This window comes from Solanum stenotomum, chromosome 12 (assembly GCF_019186545.1).
Source record: "Solanum stenotomum isolate F172 chromosome 12, ASM1918654v1, whole genome shotgun sequence".
Taxonomy (NCBI): domain Eukaryota; kingdom Viridiplantae; phylum Streptophyta; class Magnoliopsida; order Solanales; family Solanaceae; genus Solanum; species Solanum stenotomum.
Window position 1 is genome coordinate 8,892,770 of NC_064293.1, and position 20,551 is coordinate 8,913,320.

General features: G+C 34.6%; 3 protein-coding genes across 4 annotated transcripts in view; all 3 read left to right on the top strand.

Moving 5' to 3' along the window:
* LOC125846928 (urease accessory protein D) overlaps positions 1-20,551 on the top strand; it is a 586,865-nt gene that overhangs the window by 250,585 nt on the left and 315,729 nt on the right. The window lies entirely within an intron of this gene.
* Positions 17,344-17,820, top strand: LOC125846934 (uncharacterized). The gene has a single exon (XM_049526638.1). The coding sequence runs from the start codon at positions 17,344-17,346 to the stop codon at positions 17,818-17,820; it is 477 nt and encodes a 158-aa protein (XP_049382595.1).
* Positions 17,950-18,561, top strand: LOC125847036 (uncharacterized). Its single transcript, XM_049526745.1, has one exon. It carries the CDS (start codon positions 17,950-17,952, stop codon positions 18,559-18,561), a length of 612 nt encoding a protein of 203 aa, XP_049382702.1.

A 20,551-nucleotide genomic window follows, 5' to 3' on the forward strand; every position in this document is an offset into this window, starting at 1 on the left:
AATGCAAACACCAATTCATAGTACCTCTCAAATACCTTATCAAGTGATGAAAAGCATTTCAATGTTTAGTACTAGGGTTATAAGTATATTTATTCAATCTACTAACAACATAAGTTATATCAGGACGAGTATAGTTCATGAGAAGCATTACACTCCCAATTATTTTAGGATAATTAGTTTGAGAAACACTAGATTTTTTATTCTTCCTCAAGTGTATGCTAGGATCATAAGGAGTTCTCACTGGAACTACATCACAACAATCATACTTTTTCAACATCTTTTCAATGTAATGAGACTGACACAAAGAGAAACCATTAGCACATCTTTTGATTTTAACTCTCAAAATCACATCTGCTTCACCAAGGTCTTTCATTTCAAATTTAGAAGACAAAAATTTCTTGGTCTCATTAATAACATTCACATTAGGACCAAATATTAACATGCCATATACATATAAACATATAATCACACAATGTGAACTTATTATCTTAGAATAAACATAGGTATTAGTTGAATTTACAACATAGTCATTATCCATTAATGTGATATTAAATTTTTCATACCACTGCTTAGGTGCCTGTTTTAGTCCATACAAAGACTTTCTCAGTTTGAATACTTATCCTTTTGTCCTGGAATCACAAACCCTTAGGTTGAGGCATATAGATCTCTTCCTCTAAATTACCATTTAGAAATGTTGTTTGACATCCATTTGATGTACCATTAAATCATGAATAGCGGCTAAAGAAATAAGAGTCCTAATGGTCGCTATTTTAGTCACACGAGAATATGTATCAAAGTAATCAACACCTTTCTTTTGGTTAAAACCCCTAATCACAAGTCTAGCCTTATATTTATCAATTGTACCATCCGGTCACAATTTTTTCTTAAATATCCACTTGCTACTTGTGGGTTTACAACCTTTAGGAAAATCATACAAGTCCCAAGTGTGATTGAAAATTATAGAGTCTAGTTCACTTTTAATAGCCTTTTTCTAAAATATAACATTTATTGATCTCATTGCTTCATCATAAGTCTTAAGGTCTTGTTCTATTAAATAGATAGACACTAATTCATCATTTAAAACATTAACATCAAAATTTTCAGTTAAGAAAGTAGTGATAAAATCAGGACCAAAACTAATCTCAACTCTACGCCTTTTACTCTTTTTTAAGTTCATTTTCATGCTCATTAGAAATAACATAGAAGTAAGCACAACAAGAGAATTAACAAACATAGTCGTAGAAGCATTATATTGCACATCACTCAACACATTATTTTTCAAAGGAAAAACATACTCAAACAAAATTTGCATCTCTAGATTCACAAATAGAATGATCACTTAGAGACATAAATCTATATGGAGCACTATTTGGAGCATAACCAATAAAGTCAATATCAGAAGTCTTAGAACCAATATTTACTCGTTTAAAACCAGGTAGACCAACCTTAGCCAAACACCCTCACACTTTTAGAAGTTTCAAGTTAGGGGCAAACCCTTTCCACAACTCATATGAGGTCTTGTCTAGCTTTTTGTAAGCGACTCTATTAAGAATATAGCATGCAGACAAGATTGCTTCTTCCCACATATTATCAGATACACCAGAGCTTATAAACATAGAATTCATCATTTTCTTCAGAGTTCTATTTTTCCGTTCGGCTACACCATTTTGTTGGGGAGTATAGGGAGCACTAACCTCATGAATAATATTTTCTCACAAACATTCTCTAGAATTTTAGTACTATATTCACCACCCCTATCAGATCTAAATCTCTTGATTTTTCTGTTTAATTTATTTTCTACTTCTGCTTTGAATTCCAAAAACATGCTTTCAGCCTCATCTTTAGACTTAAGAAGATATACCTTAGTGTATCTAGAAAAGTCATCAACAAAAGTAATGTAATACTTTTTTACACCTTTGCTAACAGTGTTCTTGAAATCTGTTAAATATGAATGTATTAGTTCAAGTAATTCGGTCTTTCTACTAATTACAGATTTGAAAGGTTTCTTGGCATGCTTTACTTCTACACACATGACATTTAGAAAACTCATTAGTTTTTATCGTAAGAATTTCATTTTTCTAAGCCTTTTAATAGAAGCATTATTAACATGACCTAGTCTACCATGCCACAAATTAATAGACTTAACAATATAAGTAGAATTTGAAATATTTGCATTATTGACTATCTCTTGAACAATGTTCAGTACAAATAAGCATCCACTAAAATATTCCTACCCAAAAAAGTCTCCTCCACAAGAAATAATTATTTTATCAACTTCAAAAATAAGTTTAAGACCTACTTTGTTGAGAAGGGCTTCGAAAATTAAGTTCCTATGGAGGGAGGAAACGTACAAAATATTGTTCAAGGATAAACTCTTTCCAGAAGTTAATTTAAGTAAAACTTTTCCTTTACCCATAACTCCAACAATAGTGGAGTTACTCATGTAAAAAAAACTCTCCATCAGTGGACTCCTCAAAGTCATGGAATAAATTCTTACTGCACAAAAATGCCTTGAAGCGCCTATGTCTAGCACCCACTCAATTTTGTTAGCCACCAGATTTGTCTCAACGACTATAACAACAATCACTTCATTACTCTCAACAAGATGTGCTTGGAAATCACTTTGTCCTTCCTACTTTGTGTCTTGCCCCTTTCTTTGATAGCATTTGACAGCCCTATGATCAAGTTTTCCACAAACAAAAAAAGGACCCTTAGATTTTTGAATTTGGCTCTCCAACCGGCTTGTTAAATTGATTTTTCTTCTTCACATGTTCCTTTTTGAGGACTTTCTTCTGTTTGACTTTGAATTTCCACAACAGTACCAGAAGATTCAACAAGATTAGCTTTAGAAGAATTAAGAGAAAGTGTTTCCATCTTATCTTTGAGATGGTTCGCCTCTTCAATCCTCATATGACTAATAAGTTCTTGGAGAGTTAAATCATTTCTCTTATGTTTCAATTGATTTCTATTATCACTCCAAGATGGTAGGAATTTTTCTAGTAGAATATTAGCCTGAAAAATATCACACACCTTCATGTCCTCGTTGAGAACATCAGTAGTCAAGTTCTCATATTCATGAACTTGTTCCATTATTGGTTTATTATCAACCATTTGGAATTTAATCCACTGACCGATAACATATTTTTATTTCCTGTATCATCGCATCATATTTCTTTACCAAACTATCCCATATTTCTTTAACAGATTTATAGGTAACAAATAAATCAAATAAAGGATTAGTTATATGATTTAGCAAATGTCCTCTCACGGTTCTGTTTTTTAAACTTCCTTTTAGCAAAATCATCAACAACCATAACATTGCTAGAATCAGTAGTAGTATTAGAACCATTCATAAAAGGTTCGTTAAATAAAACACAATCAACTTCTAATTGTTCAAAGAAAATTAGAAGTTTTTGTGGCCAACGTTTAAAATTGTTTCCATCCAAAGGCTCAAGTTTTGACAAATCTAAAAAAATTTGTTCAAAGAAATAGCCATTTAGCAATATTGTATGTTAGTAAAATCGCTTTCAAATTGTTGGCAAAAATACTACAATATTGATATTGGATTGAAATTACATAGTAGTGAATAACTTAATACAAACATTGTGTCGTGGCAAGCCACGCAATTTTGGTCCGACTCCGGTGCAAATCGTAGTAGTCGGTCGCTCCCCAAGGTTCCACAGTTACTCTCAAACACGTGCATTCGTGGCTAAATATTTGGAGGTTGCCCAAAACCAATTGTCCAAAAAATATTCTAAGAATAAAAAGAAAGAAGGAAAATGTTTTTTTTTTTGTATTCATGTTTACAAAAGGCCATGCTTATATAGGATTTGCAAAAGAGGAGTTTCAAAGAGAAGAGTTATTTTGTATAATGTATTGTGAATGTTAATGGAATTAAAGGCCATTACATCACATTCTACAAAAACTCTCCTTTTTGTTTCGGAACGGAAATGTTATTATCTTTGTAACGTATTTTACAAAGAACAGAAATATTATTTTTTGCATTACACAAAATGAATAAAGGAGTAATTAATTTCACATGAACAAATAAATATGAATTGAAATAGTAAAAACTAATTGGAAAGCTCAACATATTTTTAAACCGTTCTTTAAAAGCTTCCACCTTTTTACTCTCTTGGTGAGTTGAAACTTGTGATTACCCTTAACAAAGTTGTTCTTTTCATCCTATAATACATTTATCATGTGTTTGCGTGTGTGCTATTTCTGTACAGATAATGGAGAAGAGTCAGCAAGTAAATCAAATTTCCAAGACACCAGAAAGATGTGATATTTGTTTGATTCAGAGAAAATAGCCAAATGACATCTTAATCTATTGTCGGATTTCAATTACACATTAGACTTTATGTGAGTTCTACTATCCCCTAAACTATTTTAAAATGAAACTAATTACACCCTGAAACGTCATTATCAGTTACGTGTCTTGTGGTGAAATACACTCTCTTGGCACGTGTATTTCACCTATTAATATTTTTTTTTCTCCTCCTTCCTCCCCCTTTTTTCCTCAATCATCTTCAGCCCTAACAACAATAAAACATCATTTTGACCTCAATAATAAAATTAAGGGCTTATTTATGTCATTTCTCATCAGCACAATATTACTAGCTGAAACCATTCCCTATCGACTTTGTACCAAATCACTAGCCGAAAATGACCTCGGTATCACAAACACTTGCCAAAAATGACATCATTATAATAAACACTCACCGAAAATGACTTCAACATCATAACCATCACATGTCTCATCATGGTGTCGAACTATCGATGCACACAAGCAATATCACTGCACATGAAAGCGACAACAATACATGCAATTCAAGTCCACATAATCGATCAATAAGGATCACCGTTACACCCAATTTTGGACCTCCACAATATAGATTGATCATCGATCTTCTTCAATTGCAAACGATTCAAATAATTAGGTTTATAGAATTTCAAAATATTTTTCAAGTTGTTAAAATAATTATGTCATTTTTATAATATTTTAAATAATAAACATGTTTTTAACTAATTAGTATATTTTATAAATATTTGAAAATCACCTCAAAAAGATTTCATTGCTTACTTAAATATTTTTATTAATTTAGTTTAGTTCAAATTATGATTTTACTTTTGGATTAGTTAATTTATAATTAAATTAATTATTTCATTTTGTTAAGATTAAGAAGATCATTAATTAATTTATATTAATTTATCCTATCTAATTTCTAGCTGAATTTATTAAACTAATTCAATTCGGTTAGGTCTTTAACTTTGATTAGCTATAATTGCAATCATTTAGCCCTTTTCTTAATTGCAAATTTATCCATTTTGACCCCTCTAGAGTCCTTTTGTTTTAAAGGCCAAATGTTGGGCCTTTTACACCCAATTTGTGGCCCATTTCCTCACTCTCAAGCCGACCCAACTCTATCTCCAAAATCGGCCCAATTTTCTCCTTTTCCTCAGAACTTTCAGCCCACTAAAAACAATTCAATAACCCAACAATACATATAGCGTACAGTACATACGCGTATCGACCTCACCTGTATAGGACACGTTTTGAGTTTGGTTCTAAGGCAATAGTCACTTCTACACTTAAAAAATTTATATCTAACTTTCTGATTCTAAGTTCTGAGAAGATCAACGCTCGGATTTTCTTAGCTTGTCGTTTGTATTCGAAGTTCATGGTAAAAGAATCACCCCTCTCAAGCTCGTTGTTGTCCTAGTTTCGCTATACTCCAAAAGGTAATCCTCATTTCGGTTCATGCCTCTTTTGCTCTTCATATGTTGGTTGTGAGTCATTTAAATGTTAAATTTTGAGAATATTTGGACTGTTTGTTGATAATAAATCGGTAGTGTGAATGGTTTGTTCACTCAAATGCTCTTTTAATTTTCGTTTATGGCTATGTGATTTGCAACTAGTGTAAGTTGGTTTCTCCATGTTCATATTTGCTTCCCTTTTAACCTCATTGAAAATAATATTGATGTATCATTGCTTACTCTTTTAGAGCTCCATTTGGTTTGTCATGGTGTTGACTTGTGGACATGGTTATAGTCATTAACCTGTTGAACTGAGTTCGAGCATCAGGTGTTTTCATTTGGTCTATCATTGTTCATGTTGTTTCCCAATAGTTTCGGAGTCTTAGGAATTAATTGATATGTCAAGTTGTATGTGATATTGTGTTTGCTTTTGAATCTACCTTAGGTGCTAATCCTTAGAAAAAAAATCCAACAATATGAACCTTATCCTTGTTTTAGATTATCAATAGGTTTCACTATCAAATTTTGAATGTTGTATGTGAACACTAATTTTTGACACATTTAATTACTCTTATAATATAGGGAAAAGGGTTCAACACACAACCAAACTATGGGCAAAATTGTTGTTACATATATGAACTTTGTGGAGTACATTTGAAGTCATTTTCCATAATCTTTTCTTAGGGAAAGAAAAACAATAATTTTCATTGGTTCTTTTGGATGGCTCATTGGGGTGAACAAAATAAAAAAGAACAAGAACAAGAAAAAAGAAGAGAGGAGAGAGTACTAAAGTCTTCCACAGAAAATAAGAGAGAAAGAAAGAAATGTTTTAGAATATAAATGAAAAAAAGAATTTCTTCTTGTTGTTGATTTGTGGGTTCAACTAGTATTGTTTCCACTATTGTTTGTTATCACCTTTAGGTATTTCTTTTTTACATTTCACATTGTAATCTTACATTAATATATCATGTTTCTTTTATATTTTTGATTAAATTGTTCATATTAAGTTTGTTTGATTTAGCTAAATCTATTGTGATATTTGATATGATTATGTTTGATATAATGTACAAATGTGTTCATTACTAATGTGGTGTTTAGTTTAATTTTACGGCATCATGAAATTGACAAATAAACTTATGTTTTGCTAAAGAAAAAATAATAATCACAAAGTCTTTTTTATATATTTTAATTTGTGATCATTTTAAGAAAAAAAAATGAGGTTTTTTGCTTTTGCAAAAAACCGGACATTTTTTGTAATAAAAATAAATCTGGTCATCCTTTAAACAAAAAAAAATATATAGAATTTTTTTTCCTCTCTTAAATAAACATATGAGAGGGGTTATTGAAACAAAAATGCAAATTTTGTTTCATTTTTTGTTAGTAATTTAACTATTAGATAAAATTTGTTATTTTTGCAATCTTCTTTCAAAATAGAGTCATGTGACCACTTTGGGTAAAATTGAATTTTTTACTAAAATGGTCATTTCTGAAATTGTATCAATATTTTAAAAAATAAAAAATTAATCTTTCAGTACTTATTTTTTAAAGAAGCTTAATTATTATTTGAAGAAAACTTTTTTTTCTTTTGTTGTTGTTGTTAAGTAGTGATATATATATGTTTTTCTTTTCAAAAAATAATTATTTTGCCAACAAAAAATAAATTATTTTCATGTTGCAACAAGTTCAATAATTCATTATTTTTTTTAATCATTATTAAAATAATTAAGTCATTAATTATTAGTTTTATTTAATAAATAAAATTTACTAAATACCACCATGTGTTTTGTTACGATCCTTGGTGTTCATTTTTTTAAAGAAAAAAAGGTCTTGTGTGTGGCTATGCTCCTAGACAAATAATTTTTAAACAAAAATTAGTGACTAACACAAACTTACATTTTTATCCAAAAAAATATTTTTAGTCAAACATGTGTTAATAAAGCGACTGTGCTAGAACTACGGGACTCGGGGGTGCCTCACACCTTCCCCCGGCCAATAAAATTCCTTATCCGATTTTGGTATTTGTAAACTAAAAAATAAAGAGTCTTTTCCTTTTAAATTAGGAATTAGCAGGTGATTGGAACACCTAATTAAAAACTCAATTCCAAGTGACGACTAAAAAAAAACATTTTTCTTTTATTTTATTTTTAAATAAATCTGTCATATTCCTTAAAAATTGTAAAAATGTAAGAGATAAGACAGATCTGGCGACTCTGCTGGAGAAATTTTTAAAATTTGAGCTTTGTATATTGACTATATTAGAATATTTTGATTATTTGGATAGATTTTGTGTTTGTTGGCTAATTCTGCTATTTTGATGCTTCATTGTTTTGATATTGTGTGAATGTATATAAATTGTCTTCTCTCGCATACCTTGTAAGTCTCTGTAATTTTTGTTATACACTGTTTGTGCTGATACGCCCCACAGGACTTTCGTCTAGGATGAGCCAGTGTGCGAATACGCTCCTGATTCAAGATTTGTCACACATATTTTGTGGGGTTGGACAACCAGTTAAGCTGAAATAGCTCTGCTACCGATCCTCTAACCCTCCTCGGCTCGGGTTGTCTGCTCGAGTAAAGTCAATCTAGACACCTTCCATATAGAGTGTTAAACCTAGAAAAATAATCCACAAAAATTATCCCTAATAGGCTACGTTTATTTGCATCGTGTGCATTTAACATAGAGAAACTAACACAAGTGTTAGGGCCATCTAAGATAGATACCTACACTAGATCAAAATGTTCATTTTATGTGCTATGTGAAAATAATTATTCTTTCAATTTTACAAAAACTTTATCTTTCAATTTTATTTTCAAAAAAAAAAAAAACATAAAAAAGGTTGAAATAAAAGGGGTATTTCAAGTGTGAGTCATTTTTTTTATGAACTATGCATACCTGATTCTCACTAAAATGAGATACGTAGGCATCCCTTCTCGGGTTCAGTGTTTCTAGAAAAGGGGTATTTTGTCTTCTTTTTTTAAAAATTATAAAAGTCATTTTTTATTTTTCTTTCCTCCCTCGATTAGAATTTGTGATAAAACTTTAATTAGATTTTATTCAAAGGTACAAATGGCACCTTCGACCAAATGACGGGGTTCCAAAAGTCCTAGAAGTGAAGGGATTCCAGAATTCATGATCGTTGACACAATACCCAAGGATCTATTGTGATGGTGGACATGCATGGAGAGTTATGAGCAAATGAGAGTAAAAGAACATTTGGGACATCTTGTGCATCTGATGGAGATTGACCAAGAATAGATGTGATCGAGACATTGATTCCTTTTTGGGATCCAAAAAATAACGTGTTTTGAATTTCTGACTTTGAAATGACACAAACTCTGAAAGAAATCGCCTGCTTCATGGGAAAGGGTCCAGTGTTCGGGGAGCTGATCTCCGCAATAAAAAACATATAATCCCAAAAAACATTGATGCCAAAAAGTTCCTAGACCTTCTGAAGATCAACCAAATAAAGAATGAGAGTTTGAAAAATGGGTGGGTCTTATTGGACTTTCTATATGAGAGGTACGGTCAAAAGGATAGATTTAAAAACTACCAGAACCAACATAGCAATCAAGGGGCCGTAGAGGCTTGGAAGGTGAATGGATGTTTTGCCTTCATGTTCGCGTTTTTGGGGCTTATTGTGTTCCCCAAATGGGATAAGCATATCGACATTCGGTTGGCTGGGATGGTGAAGGCGTTGACCACAATGGAAAGTCCTACCATTATTCATATGATCCTGGCAGATATGTTTCGTGCATTGACTAAATGCATAAATGGCAAAATGTACTTTGAAGGTTGCAACATCTTGCTGCAAATTTGGTTTTTGGAACATCTTTATCACCATGATCATTCGTGCGCCCAGGTTCACTCCAGACTGGTGTAATTATCGATTTTCCAAAAGGAATTTTAGCATGTGAAGAGAAACTCTCGGTAATCACGTCTGATGAAATAGTATGGAATTATTACTGGTTCTAAGCTAAGGATGTCATTTGCATGTCTACTGGTATCTCGTTTATTGTGTTGATAGGGATTAAAGATGTTCAACCCTATGCCCACTTCGGGTTATGCGTTAGCTAGCTAGAGTTCAAGAAGTCCCACTAAATGATTATATAAGTAGATTTGTATTTGACATCCCACCAGGTTTTGCCTTTGATCGCCAAGATATTATGAAATCTGGTTCATGAGTATAATTTATGAGCAAAGTGAAATGGTTGTGGAGAAAGATAAAGGAAAAGTGGTTCCTGGATACCTGTTGTGGTTTCGTGATCTAGTAACATTTGGTGACACTCCTGAAGGATCCAACAGAAAAATAAAAGACCAACACACCATAAGACAGTTGGAAAAAGAGTTGGAGAAGGCCAAAGCTACCATAGCCCGACAAGAAGTTCAAGTCCAAATAGGAAGAAATCACCAGTTGGAGTTACAAAATGTGAGGAGGAATTGAAGCATACATATGGGAAATTAGCTCGATTAGAGGAGGGGCTGGATAGTAGAATTCATTTGGCCCGACAGATAAAAAAGAAGCAGAGCTTTGAGATTTCCCAATTGAAAAGGGACTTGGTGGCATCTGGAGAGGTCGTGCACTACCAAAAGGGGAGAGCTTAAGCGGCAGAAGCAGATATTTAAGAAAGAAAGGTCATGTTGGATGCCATTACATGATCAACTTAAAATACGGTTAGAAAAACAAAAGAAGAAAATCAACCATTATGTCAATATCGAAGTGGAGCAAAAACAAATGATCATTGAGAGAGCAACACTTCGTAATCAAATTGAAGCATCAGAGGAGCGAAAGACCCTCTTAAGGAACAATCTTGGTGATCATCAGGCGTGGTTGAATAACTACCATGGAAATATGGGAAGGGCTAGATGACAAGTTCATCAGCTGGAGGAACAANCCCGACAAGAAGTTCAAGTCCAAATAGGAAGAAATCACCAGTTGGAGTTACAAGATGTGAGGGGGAATTGAAGCATACATGGAAATTAGCTCGATTAGAGGAGAGGCTGGATAGTAGAATTCATTTGGTCCGGCAGATAAAAAATGAGCAGAACTTTGAGATTTCCCAATTGAAAAGGGACTTGGTGGCATCTGGAGAGGTCGTGCACTACCAAAAGGGAGAGCTTAAGCGGCAGAAGGAGATATTTAAGAAAGAAAGGTCATGTCGGATGCACTTACATGATCAACTTAAAACACAATTAGAAGAACAGAAGAAGAAAATCAACCATTATGTCAATATCGAAGTGAAGCAAAAACAAATGATCATTGAGAGAGCAACACTTCGTAATCAACTTGAAGCATCAGAGGAGTGAGAGGCCCTCTTAAGGAACAATCTTGGTGATCATTGGGCGTGGTTAAATAACTACCATGGAAATATGGGAAGGGCTAGACGACAAGTTCATCAGCTGGAGGAACAAACCTCATATGTTATTAAAAATCATCTTCGTATGAATGACACAGAAGTCGCTGAGCAAGGACGTGGCATTGTTTCCCATTTGCCAAAGTTTTTGTTAAATCTGTATGAGACCTTAGGAGGACAACGAAGGCCCTAGGAAGATGATGAAGATTAAAGAAGAGTTCAACTGTTTTTGTTTGTTTGTTTCATCTTGTTTTGTTTAAGACTCAATGTTTTAGTTTAAAGTTTTGGTGTTCAAAGAGATCATGTTGATCATAGATGTGTTTAAACCCCTTGGTTTTGTCGTTTTGTTTAAAGTCTTTTGGAAATGAATGAAAGGGTTTTATTTTGCTTTTCTAAATTAATGTTGTTGAGTTGTCTAAATTTCTGAACTATGTAATGATCTGATTCATGCGGTGACATCATACGTAGGCAACCTCCAAAAGGTTCGATCAAAACTTTTTTTTATGGAAAAAAAGAAAGACAATGAACAAAGCAAAGCTGGGATGAGACAATGGCCTTCTTTTTTAGGTGCTTAACAAATGTGTGATTGATGTGTAAATTGTCTAACCCTTAACAAGTTTGTTCATTCTCTTTAGTTTAGTAAGCTTCCAGTGGTTGGTTTGTGGTAAAGTGGCAGAACAACCGTACTTTACCAGGTCTAAGGCAAGAGTGCCAATGACAACAAATACAAAAACTGCGGTGAATCAGAGGGATACTCCAGTTTGTTTAACTACAAGAGAGTCGGCCACTGTCGAAGAAAATAGGACATTGAGACATGTTATGGCACAGTTGTGGAAAGCTTGGGCCAATGGCCAAGAACCATCAACGTTTATTCCTGGTTTTCCTGAGATCACAAGTATCTAATCCTCATCTTCTCAGGTCCCTATATCAGATCCTTTCTTCCCTCCAGGGTATGGTCCATTTGATAATTGTGGGGCCAAACCATCAACAACATGCCCTCAAGGCATGCTATTCAGGATCAATCCCACTGTCATGACAATTGCACCGGTATATACTCTCTCATAACCAACTATGACACAAAGAGCAGCTCAAGAGAGATAGTTCACCGCCTAGCCAGAGCAATACTATACTTCTAGGATAGCATTCGGGGGCCTTAATTCTGTATAATTTGGTTCCCCTGTTGATGTTAAAAGGCCTACTCAAGGCTCAGAGGAAGAGGAAATGTTTTAAAAAAATGAAAAACATCGAGCAACATATGAAAAGTATGCAAGGGCTAGGTGGGCACAAAAGTGTCACGTTCAAAGACTTGTGTATGTTCCCAAATGTCCACCTTCCACCTGGATTCAAAACCCCTAAGTTTGATAAGTATGAAGGGCATGGTGATACCATAGCTCACCTCAAGATATACTGCAATCAACTTAGGGATGCAGGAGGTAAAGAGAAACTACTCATGGCTTACTTGGGTGAGAGTCTGACTGGTGTTGCCTAAGAGTGGTTCATAGACAAAGATATCTCCCACGAGCACATCTGGAATAATATGGCTCAAGATTTTGTTAGACAATTTCAATACAATGTCGATATTATGCCATATCGCAATACACTCTCTAATATGAGAAAAAAGCCAAACGAAAGCTTCAGAGAATATGCTATCGAGTGGAGAGAACAAGCAACTCGGGTCAAATCACCATTAGATGAATAAGAATTGGTTTACATCTTCATAGAGGCTCAAGATCCTGATTACTTCCACCACCTGACAGCCATAATGGGAAGACCGTTTCACACAACAATCAAAATTGGAGAAATGGTCGAAAGTGGTCTCAAAATAGGAAGGATCGTGAGCCATATGGCAATCAAAGCTACCACACAGGCCATTCAGGGTGGTTCAGGTAGTTTTGGGAATCGTAAAATGAAAAAGGAAGTTTCTTCGCTAGCGTACAAGTCAAGGGGTTCTCAAAGGAGTCTGATTGTCCTTACCCGCCAATTCAGGGACAATCTAGTTATCCTAAACATTACTACCCTTATGTCCCTCAATATTCAGTAACTCCATCTCCATACATAGTCTTCAATGCTCAGCCATATGTGAATCCTCCCAATCGCCCACAATTTCGGGCCCCAACTCAAGCAAACCTTCAGCCACAACGGCCACCCTATCAAGTCCCTTACAAACCTCCTCCAATGAAAAATTATGCTCAAGAGAAGGGACAAAAAATGAAATTAACTCCATTGGGAGAGTCACACTCCATCTTATTTCAAAAGTTAAGAAAGATAGGAGTGATTGAATCTATCCCACCACATCGTCTGAATCCAAATGCTCCAGGTTTCCAGGCCAATGAAATATGTGAGTATCATTCAGGGAACCCCAGGACACAACACTAATAATTGTTGGACCTTGAAAGGGGAGATAGAAAAGCTAATCGATCATGGAGTGGTTGTTGTGATGGATGATCAAAACACTCCCTATGTAACTAATAACACACTTCCAGCTCAAAAAAATTTAGTGGGTATGATCTGTAATGATCAAGAGTACAAACTCCTTGGCAAAATGGGAAAGTTGTTTAGGAAGATTGGAGAGAAAGACAAGTTGTTAAAGAATTTAGAACCAGTCGAATCTTTGAGTGTGGAAGGTGTCAATCTTGATACCAAAATTTTTTGTGTTCCAGGAGTTTCAAAGTGGATTGAAGTTCGAGCGGGTATGCCGAATTTGTATGTATCAAAAGGTTTTTCATTAACACAATAGGACCAAAGTTGCTTGGCAAAGTTAAAAGAACCTATCTTTGTTAAGCCCATCCAGCAGCTCCCGGTAACTGATTCAAAGGTTATTCCTTGGAACTATAACAAAATCGTTGTGGTTTACCGAGGAAAGGAAATTGTCGAAGAGGTTGATGAAGCATGAGGGCTGACACGCTCTGGAAGATGTTATTCTCTAGAAGAGTTAAGAAAAGGGAAGATGGGCCAAAATATCCAAGTACCACTGAAGAAAGAAGTTACTGAGGAAGAAGCAGAAGAGTTTCTAATAAAGATTAAGGTTCCAGATTACTCTGTTGTGGAAGAATTGAAGAAAACCCCTGCACAAATCTCACCATTGTTTATACTCTTGCACTCATAAGAGTAAGATTTTGAATGAAACACATGTATCGAAGAAGACCACGGTAAATCAATTAGAAAAAATGGACAACCACATCTTTTAGTCGAACACCATCACTTTCAGTGATGATGAGTTTCCCGCGGAGGAAGCTAGACACAATAGAGCTTTGCATTTTATAGTGAAATATGAAGGGCACTATGTAAAGAAGGTCATGATAGATGGAGGATCAAGGGTAGACATATTTCTTCTCTCTACGCTGCAAAGCTTGAAAATTAACCCTAACAGAATTTGCCCCAACAATGTATTTGTTCGAGTTTATGACGGCTCAAGGCGGGATACCATTGGTGAAATCAAGTTAAACATGACAATTGGACCAGTGGACTTTATGATTGTCTTCCAAGTAATGGACATGGACACATCTTATAATTTTCTATTGGGAAGGCCATGGATCCACACGGCTCAGGCAGCCCCATCAACTCTACATCAAGTTGTTAAGATTGAATACGACCATTAGAAAATCATTGTGCATGGGGAAGATGATTTACCTATTTACATAGATCCATCCATTCCATACATTGAGGCAAAAGAAGGATGTGATTTCGTTGTTTACCAGTCTTTTGAGGTCGTATCAGTCGATCTCTTTAAAGAAGGAGACCGCATCATCCAACCATGTCTCTCTTCTTCCTCTTCAATGGTAGCAACGACAATGCTCAAATATGGTTATCAACCTAGTAAAGGTTTGGGACTATGTTCGCAAGGAATCATGGATCCCATTACTCTTTTAGGAAACAAGGTAGTTCTGGCCTTGGATACAAACAAAGCAAGAGAAATGAAGATAAGGCTAAGAACCAAAAAAGGATTGATTAGGCGCTTCCACAAACGATTCCCCATATTTCTTATTCCTTTATCAAGCCTTAGGACCAGAAATGGAAACTTCCTTTACTCATGAAGACATTGAATAAGTTAATCAGGATCTCAGTCAGTTGTTTTGTGAAGTAAACATGGTCCAAGTTGGTGAAGGTACAAGTCATGCCGATGTGCATCTTGTGGTCTTAGGTGTTGAGCTAAACAATTGGGAAGCCACTCATTTCCCCATAAGGAAGGAGTCTTGGGAGTTTGTTTTGCTACTCTTTTGTATTTTGGTGTTGTCAAGGTTGTGATCTGAATATTTGAAAATATTTTGTATTAGTGTCAACCCTTCTATCCTTTTTCAATTTCAATGAAATTCCAATTTCATAGTAAATCTTTGTCTTTCCCCTCCCCTAATTCTTATTCTCCATTTTTCAATTCTCTATATGTCGGCTTTGATAACATGATGTGCATGCGGAATTCACTCCCAGATCTCAAAGAGTTGTTTATTCTTGAATCATCGAGTCAAGAGGTTAAATATGATGAAGAAGAAGCTTTTAGGGAAATTAATAGGGAATTGGAACAGTTTGAGCACAAACCTAAGCCTAATCTTAGTGAAACTGAGGTAATCAATTTGGGAAGTAGTGGGGAAATCAAAGAAATAAAAATAAGTCTTCATGTCAAGAAGGAAATTAGGGATGCCATAATACAACTTTTTTTTTTAATACAAAGATGTGTTTTCTTGGTCTTATGATGGCATGCCAGGTTTGAGTGTTGATTTAGTGGTCCAAAAGTTGCCCACTCATCTTGATTTTCCACCCGTCTAACAGAAAATAAGAAAATTCAAATCGGACGTGAGTGAAAAAATCAAGGAAGAAATCATGAAACAACTAAATGCAACTATGATCCAAGCCATTCGTTACACTACTTGGTTGTCAATTATTGTTCTTGTGCCGAAAAAGGATGGAAAGACAAGAGTTTGTGTTGACTATCGGGATTTGAACAAAGCTAGTCCAAAAGACAACTTTCCCTTGCGCAATATCCACATTCTAGTTCATAATTGTGCCAAACACGAAATTCAATCTTTTGTAGACTGCATTGCGGGGTATCATCAAATCTTGATGGACGAAGAGGACGTTGAGAAAATTGCTTTCACAACTCCATGGGGGACCTATTGCTACAGGCTCATGTCATTCGATCTTAAAAATGATGGGACAACTTACATGAGGGCTATGACCACCATGCTTCATGACATGATGCACAAAGAAATTGAAATATACATCGATGACGTAATCATCAAGTCTAAAACACAAGTTGACCATGTGAAAGATCTGAGAAAATTCTTTGAAAGAGTGTGAAGATATGATCTCAAGCTTAATCCAGCAAAATATGCATTTGGAGTTCCATCTGGAAAACTTTTGAGTTTTATTATCAGTAGAAGGGGAATCGAATTGGCTCCTTCCAAAATAAAAGTCATTCGAGATTTGCAACCTCCGAAAAATAAGACCGAAATCATGAGTCTACTTGGGAGGTTGAACTATATCAGCAGGTTTATTGCTCAACTCACAACCACTTGTGAGCCCATTTTCAGACTTTTAAAAAAGGATGTTGTTTTTAGATGGACGGAGGATTGTCAACAAGCTTGTGAAAATATCAAGGAGTATCTGTCCAACCCTCATGTATGGTCCCGCCTGAACCTGATAGGCCTCTTTTTCTATATCTTTCAGATAATTCCTTTAGGTGTTTTCTCGGTCAACATGATTCCTTTGGGTTTAGGAGCAAGATATCTACTACTTGAGAAATAAATTCACTAGTTATGAGGTCAAGTACACACTCTTAGAAAGGACATATTGCGCCCTAACTTGGGTAGCTCAAAAGTTAAGGCATTACCTTTTGTCCTACACAACTTACATCATATCTAGGATGGACCCTTTGAAGTACATCTTCCAGAAGCCAATGCCAACTCGCAGACTCGCGAAATGGCAAATCTTGCTCACTGAAATTGACATTATAAATGTCACTCGAACTACAATGAAAGCTCAAGCTTTGGCTGACCAGTTAGTAGAGCATCCAGTCGATGACGACTATGAACCATTGGATACATATTTTCCAGATGAAGAGATTAACTCAAGAAGTATATCTAGATGAAAATCAGGTCTGGCAGTTATACTTTAATGGAGAAATCAACGCAAAAGGCAGGGGCATTTCTCATATCACCCACATGGCAACATTACCCTGCAACAGTTCGACTTCATTTCTTCTGTACAAATAATACAACAGAGTATGAAGCGTGCATCATGGGTATAAATATGGCAATAGATTTGGGTGTTCAAGAATTAATTGTGTTGGGAGATTCTGATTTACTTATTCGACAAGCTCAAGGTGAATGGAAAACTCGAGACAAGTTTCTTCCAAACAAACAATGTGTGGAAGATCTTAGAATTTCTTTTAGATCCATCGAGTTTAGATACATCCCCAGGTTTCATAATGAATTGGCAGATGTCTTGGCTACTTTGTTCTCAATCCTTCCATATCCTGGAAACACTTGCATCACTCCCTTGAAGATTCAAGTTCGGTACCAACGTGGCTATTGTAACACAGTGAAGGCAGAATCGAATGGTGAACCATGGTACCTAGACATCAAGAATTTCTTGCAGATAGGGAAATGTCCCGAACATGCCAATAGAAGCCAAAAAAGAATTATTAGACGTCTGGCCAATGGTTTCTTTTTTAGCGGGGAAATTTTATATAAAAGAACCCCGGATCTGAACTAGTTAAGATGTGTGAATGCTAAAGAAGCCGAGAAGATCATGAATGAAGTACATGCTAGGGTATGTGGACCACACATGAATGGATATGTCTTTGCAAAAAAGATACTTCGAGCAGGGTATTACTAGTTTACCATGGAACGGGATTGCTTTCGCTTAGTCAAAAAATGTCATCAGTGCCAAATTCACAGTGACCTAATTCATTCACCTCCTTCAGAGTTGCACCTCATGGCCACTCCTTGGCCCTTTGTTGCATGGGGAATGGATGTCATTGGACCAATTGAGCCTAAAGCTTCTAATGGACATCGATTCATTTTGGTCGCAATTGGTTGCTTTACCAAATGGGTGGAGGAAATCACTTTCAAAGCAGTCACTAAGAAGGAGGTCATGGATTTTGTCCATTCAAACATCATTTATCATTTTGGTATTTCAAGAATCATAATCACAGATAACGCTGCAAACCTTAATAACAATTTGATGAAAGAAGTAATTGAGCAATTCAAAATTGTGCATCACAATTCTACTTCATACGGACCGAAAGCCAACAAAACTGTGGAGGCTGCCAACAAGAATATCAAAAAGATTCTCAGGAGGATGGTTCAAGTAAGGCTGGCAAACGGACAGGACCGGATCAACAGGACCGGTTATACCGGAACCGGTCCTCGTTACCGGATTTCGTTACCGGAACCGGGTCTTACCGGAATCGGTTTTACCGGAAATTTCCAAATGTTCCGTCCGGTCCCTTAGTTACCGGATTGGAACCGGTTTGGACCGGACCGGAACCGGTTCTTACCGGATCATTGTGTACCGGTAATTTGTTTTATTTTTTTATTAACTTTAATTATTATATAATATTATATTATTAAAAAACTTCAATTCAAAACTTTAAACTTTAAAGTTTCAATTGAATTTAAGTTTAAACTTTAAACTTTAAAGTTTAAAATTGACTTTAAATTTTAAAGTTTATAACTTTATATTGAATTTAAAGTTTAAACCTTAAAATTCAATTTTATATTAAAGTTTAAACTTTAAACTAATATTAAAATAGTTGAAAATTAAATTTCTAAAATGACTTGGATTAAATATAAGAGACTATTTTAAAAGAAAATCAAGGCGAATAGCCGTATATTTATTCAAATAAATAAATTGTACAATACAAATATTAAAAAGAGACAAAGAGCACATAATCTAGGTATTGAATATTAATTATTTTACTAACAATTGAAACTTTTTTAAAAATCTTTTCGTAACTTTTGTATCATTTCAAAAGAAACATTTTTTGGAACTTGTATTTGTCGTTCTTCTTTCATTGCTTCCATACCATCATCACTATTATCACCAAATATTTCATCTATTTCGTCTTCTATATTTGGCTGTTTAATTGTGGTAGTCTGGTATTTCTTCTTTCGACATTGACCCAATCTCGAAACAACACCGATATTTCCAAAGTATCATTTGCTAATGAATATCGATGATCTCCAATCATAAATCTCGCCGCACTAAAGGCTTGCTCCGAAGCGACCGATGATGCTTGAATCGCTAGCACATCTCGAACAATCCTAGCAAGGGTTGGAAATTGATTTTCACGATTCTTCCACCATACTAATATTGGAGGTTGAAGTTGTCCTTCTTCATGCCTAATCTTTTCCCGTGCTTGATTGAAATATAAATCAAAATTATTATTAGTAGATGATTCAAGCTCAAGATAATCATCCATCCAATCATCCGTATCATCGCTTCTAGGTTTACAAGATGGAGGTTCAACTATTGGAATATTTTTTCCATAGATTTATATGTATTATATAACTCTCTAGCTTTTATATATATGGTACTTTTACAATCTTCAACACTAGGAGTTTCATCATCTTTAATTTCTAAATTTGCATAAATCTTTTCAATCATTTTTTCAACACCTTTTAATTTGTAATTTGGGTTGAAAGTAGTAGCAGTCAAATAGATTTGAGCAATAGGGAAAAAATATTTTTTGAATTTTTCAATCATAAAAGCAAGGGAATCTTCAAATCGATCTTTTCCTTTATATTTTGCAAATTCAGATGAAATAACACAAATATTTACTAAAACAAAAGAAATAGTTGGATAATATTGACCAAAAGCAGCATTTGTTGCTTTATAAAAAATACTTAAAAATTCAACAAGTTCTTCTGTATTTTCCCATACATCATAGCCAATTCTCAAATTTGGGTCCGCATTATGAGCATTAAAAACTAATTGTACCGGCTCTTGATAAATATAAGCAACTTGAAGCATTTCAAATAAAGAATTCCATCTAGTGCATACTTCTTTTGGAACTTTTCTATATTCAAGTCCACATTCTTTACAACGATTTTTAAATTCTGTAATTCTAGCTTTTATTTTAGCTTTAAAAATCCAATTACAAGCAAGTCTAATTTTTTCACAAGAAATTCCAAATTGAGAAATACCATCTTTTACTATCAAATTATACACATGTGCGGCACACTTAATATGAAAAGAATCATTATCAATTGGACAAAGTCTACATTTTAAATAATCAATTGCTTTTAAATTATTAGAAGCATTATCTAAAGTGACACTCATTATTTTATCACATATTCCATAAAATTGTAAAATAGAGCCTATTTTTGTTGCTATATAAGCACCGGTTTTAGTTTCTTCAACATATTTATATCCTAATATTCGTTTTTGCATGTTCCATTCATGGTCAATCCAATGGACAGTAATTGTAAAATAATCATTA

Bases quoted from the DNA above. Each gene is read 5' to 3' on its own strand.
- LOC125847036 (XM_049526745.1), top strand. From the start codon at position 17,950: ATGGAACGGGATTGCTTTCGCTTAGTCAAAAAATGTCATCAGTGCCAA.
- LOC125846934 (XM_049526638.1), top strand. From the start codon at position 17,344: ATGGGTATAAATATGGCAATAGATTTGGGTGTTCAAGAATTAATTGTG.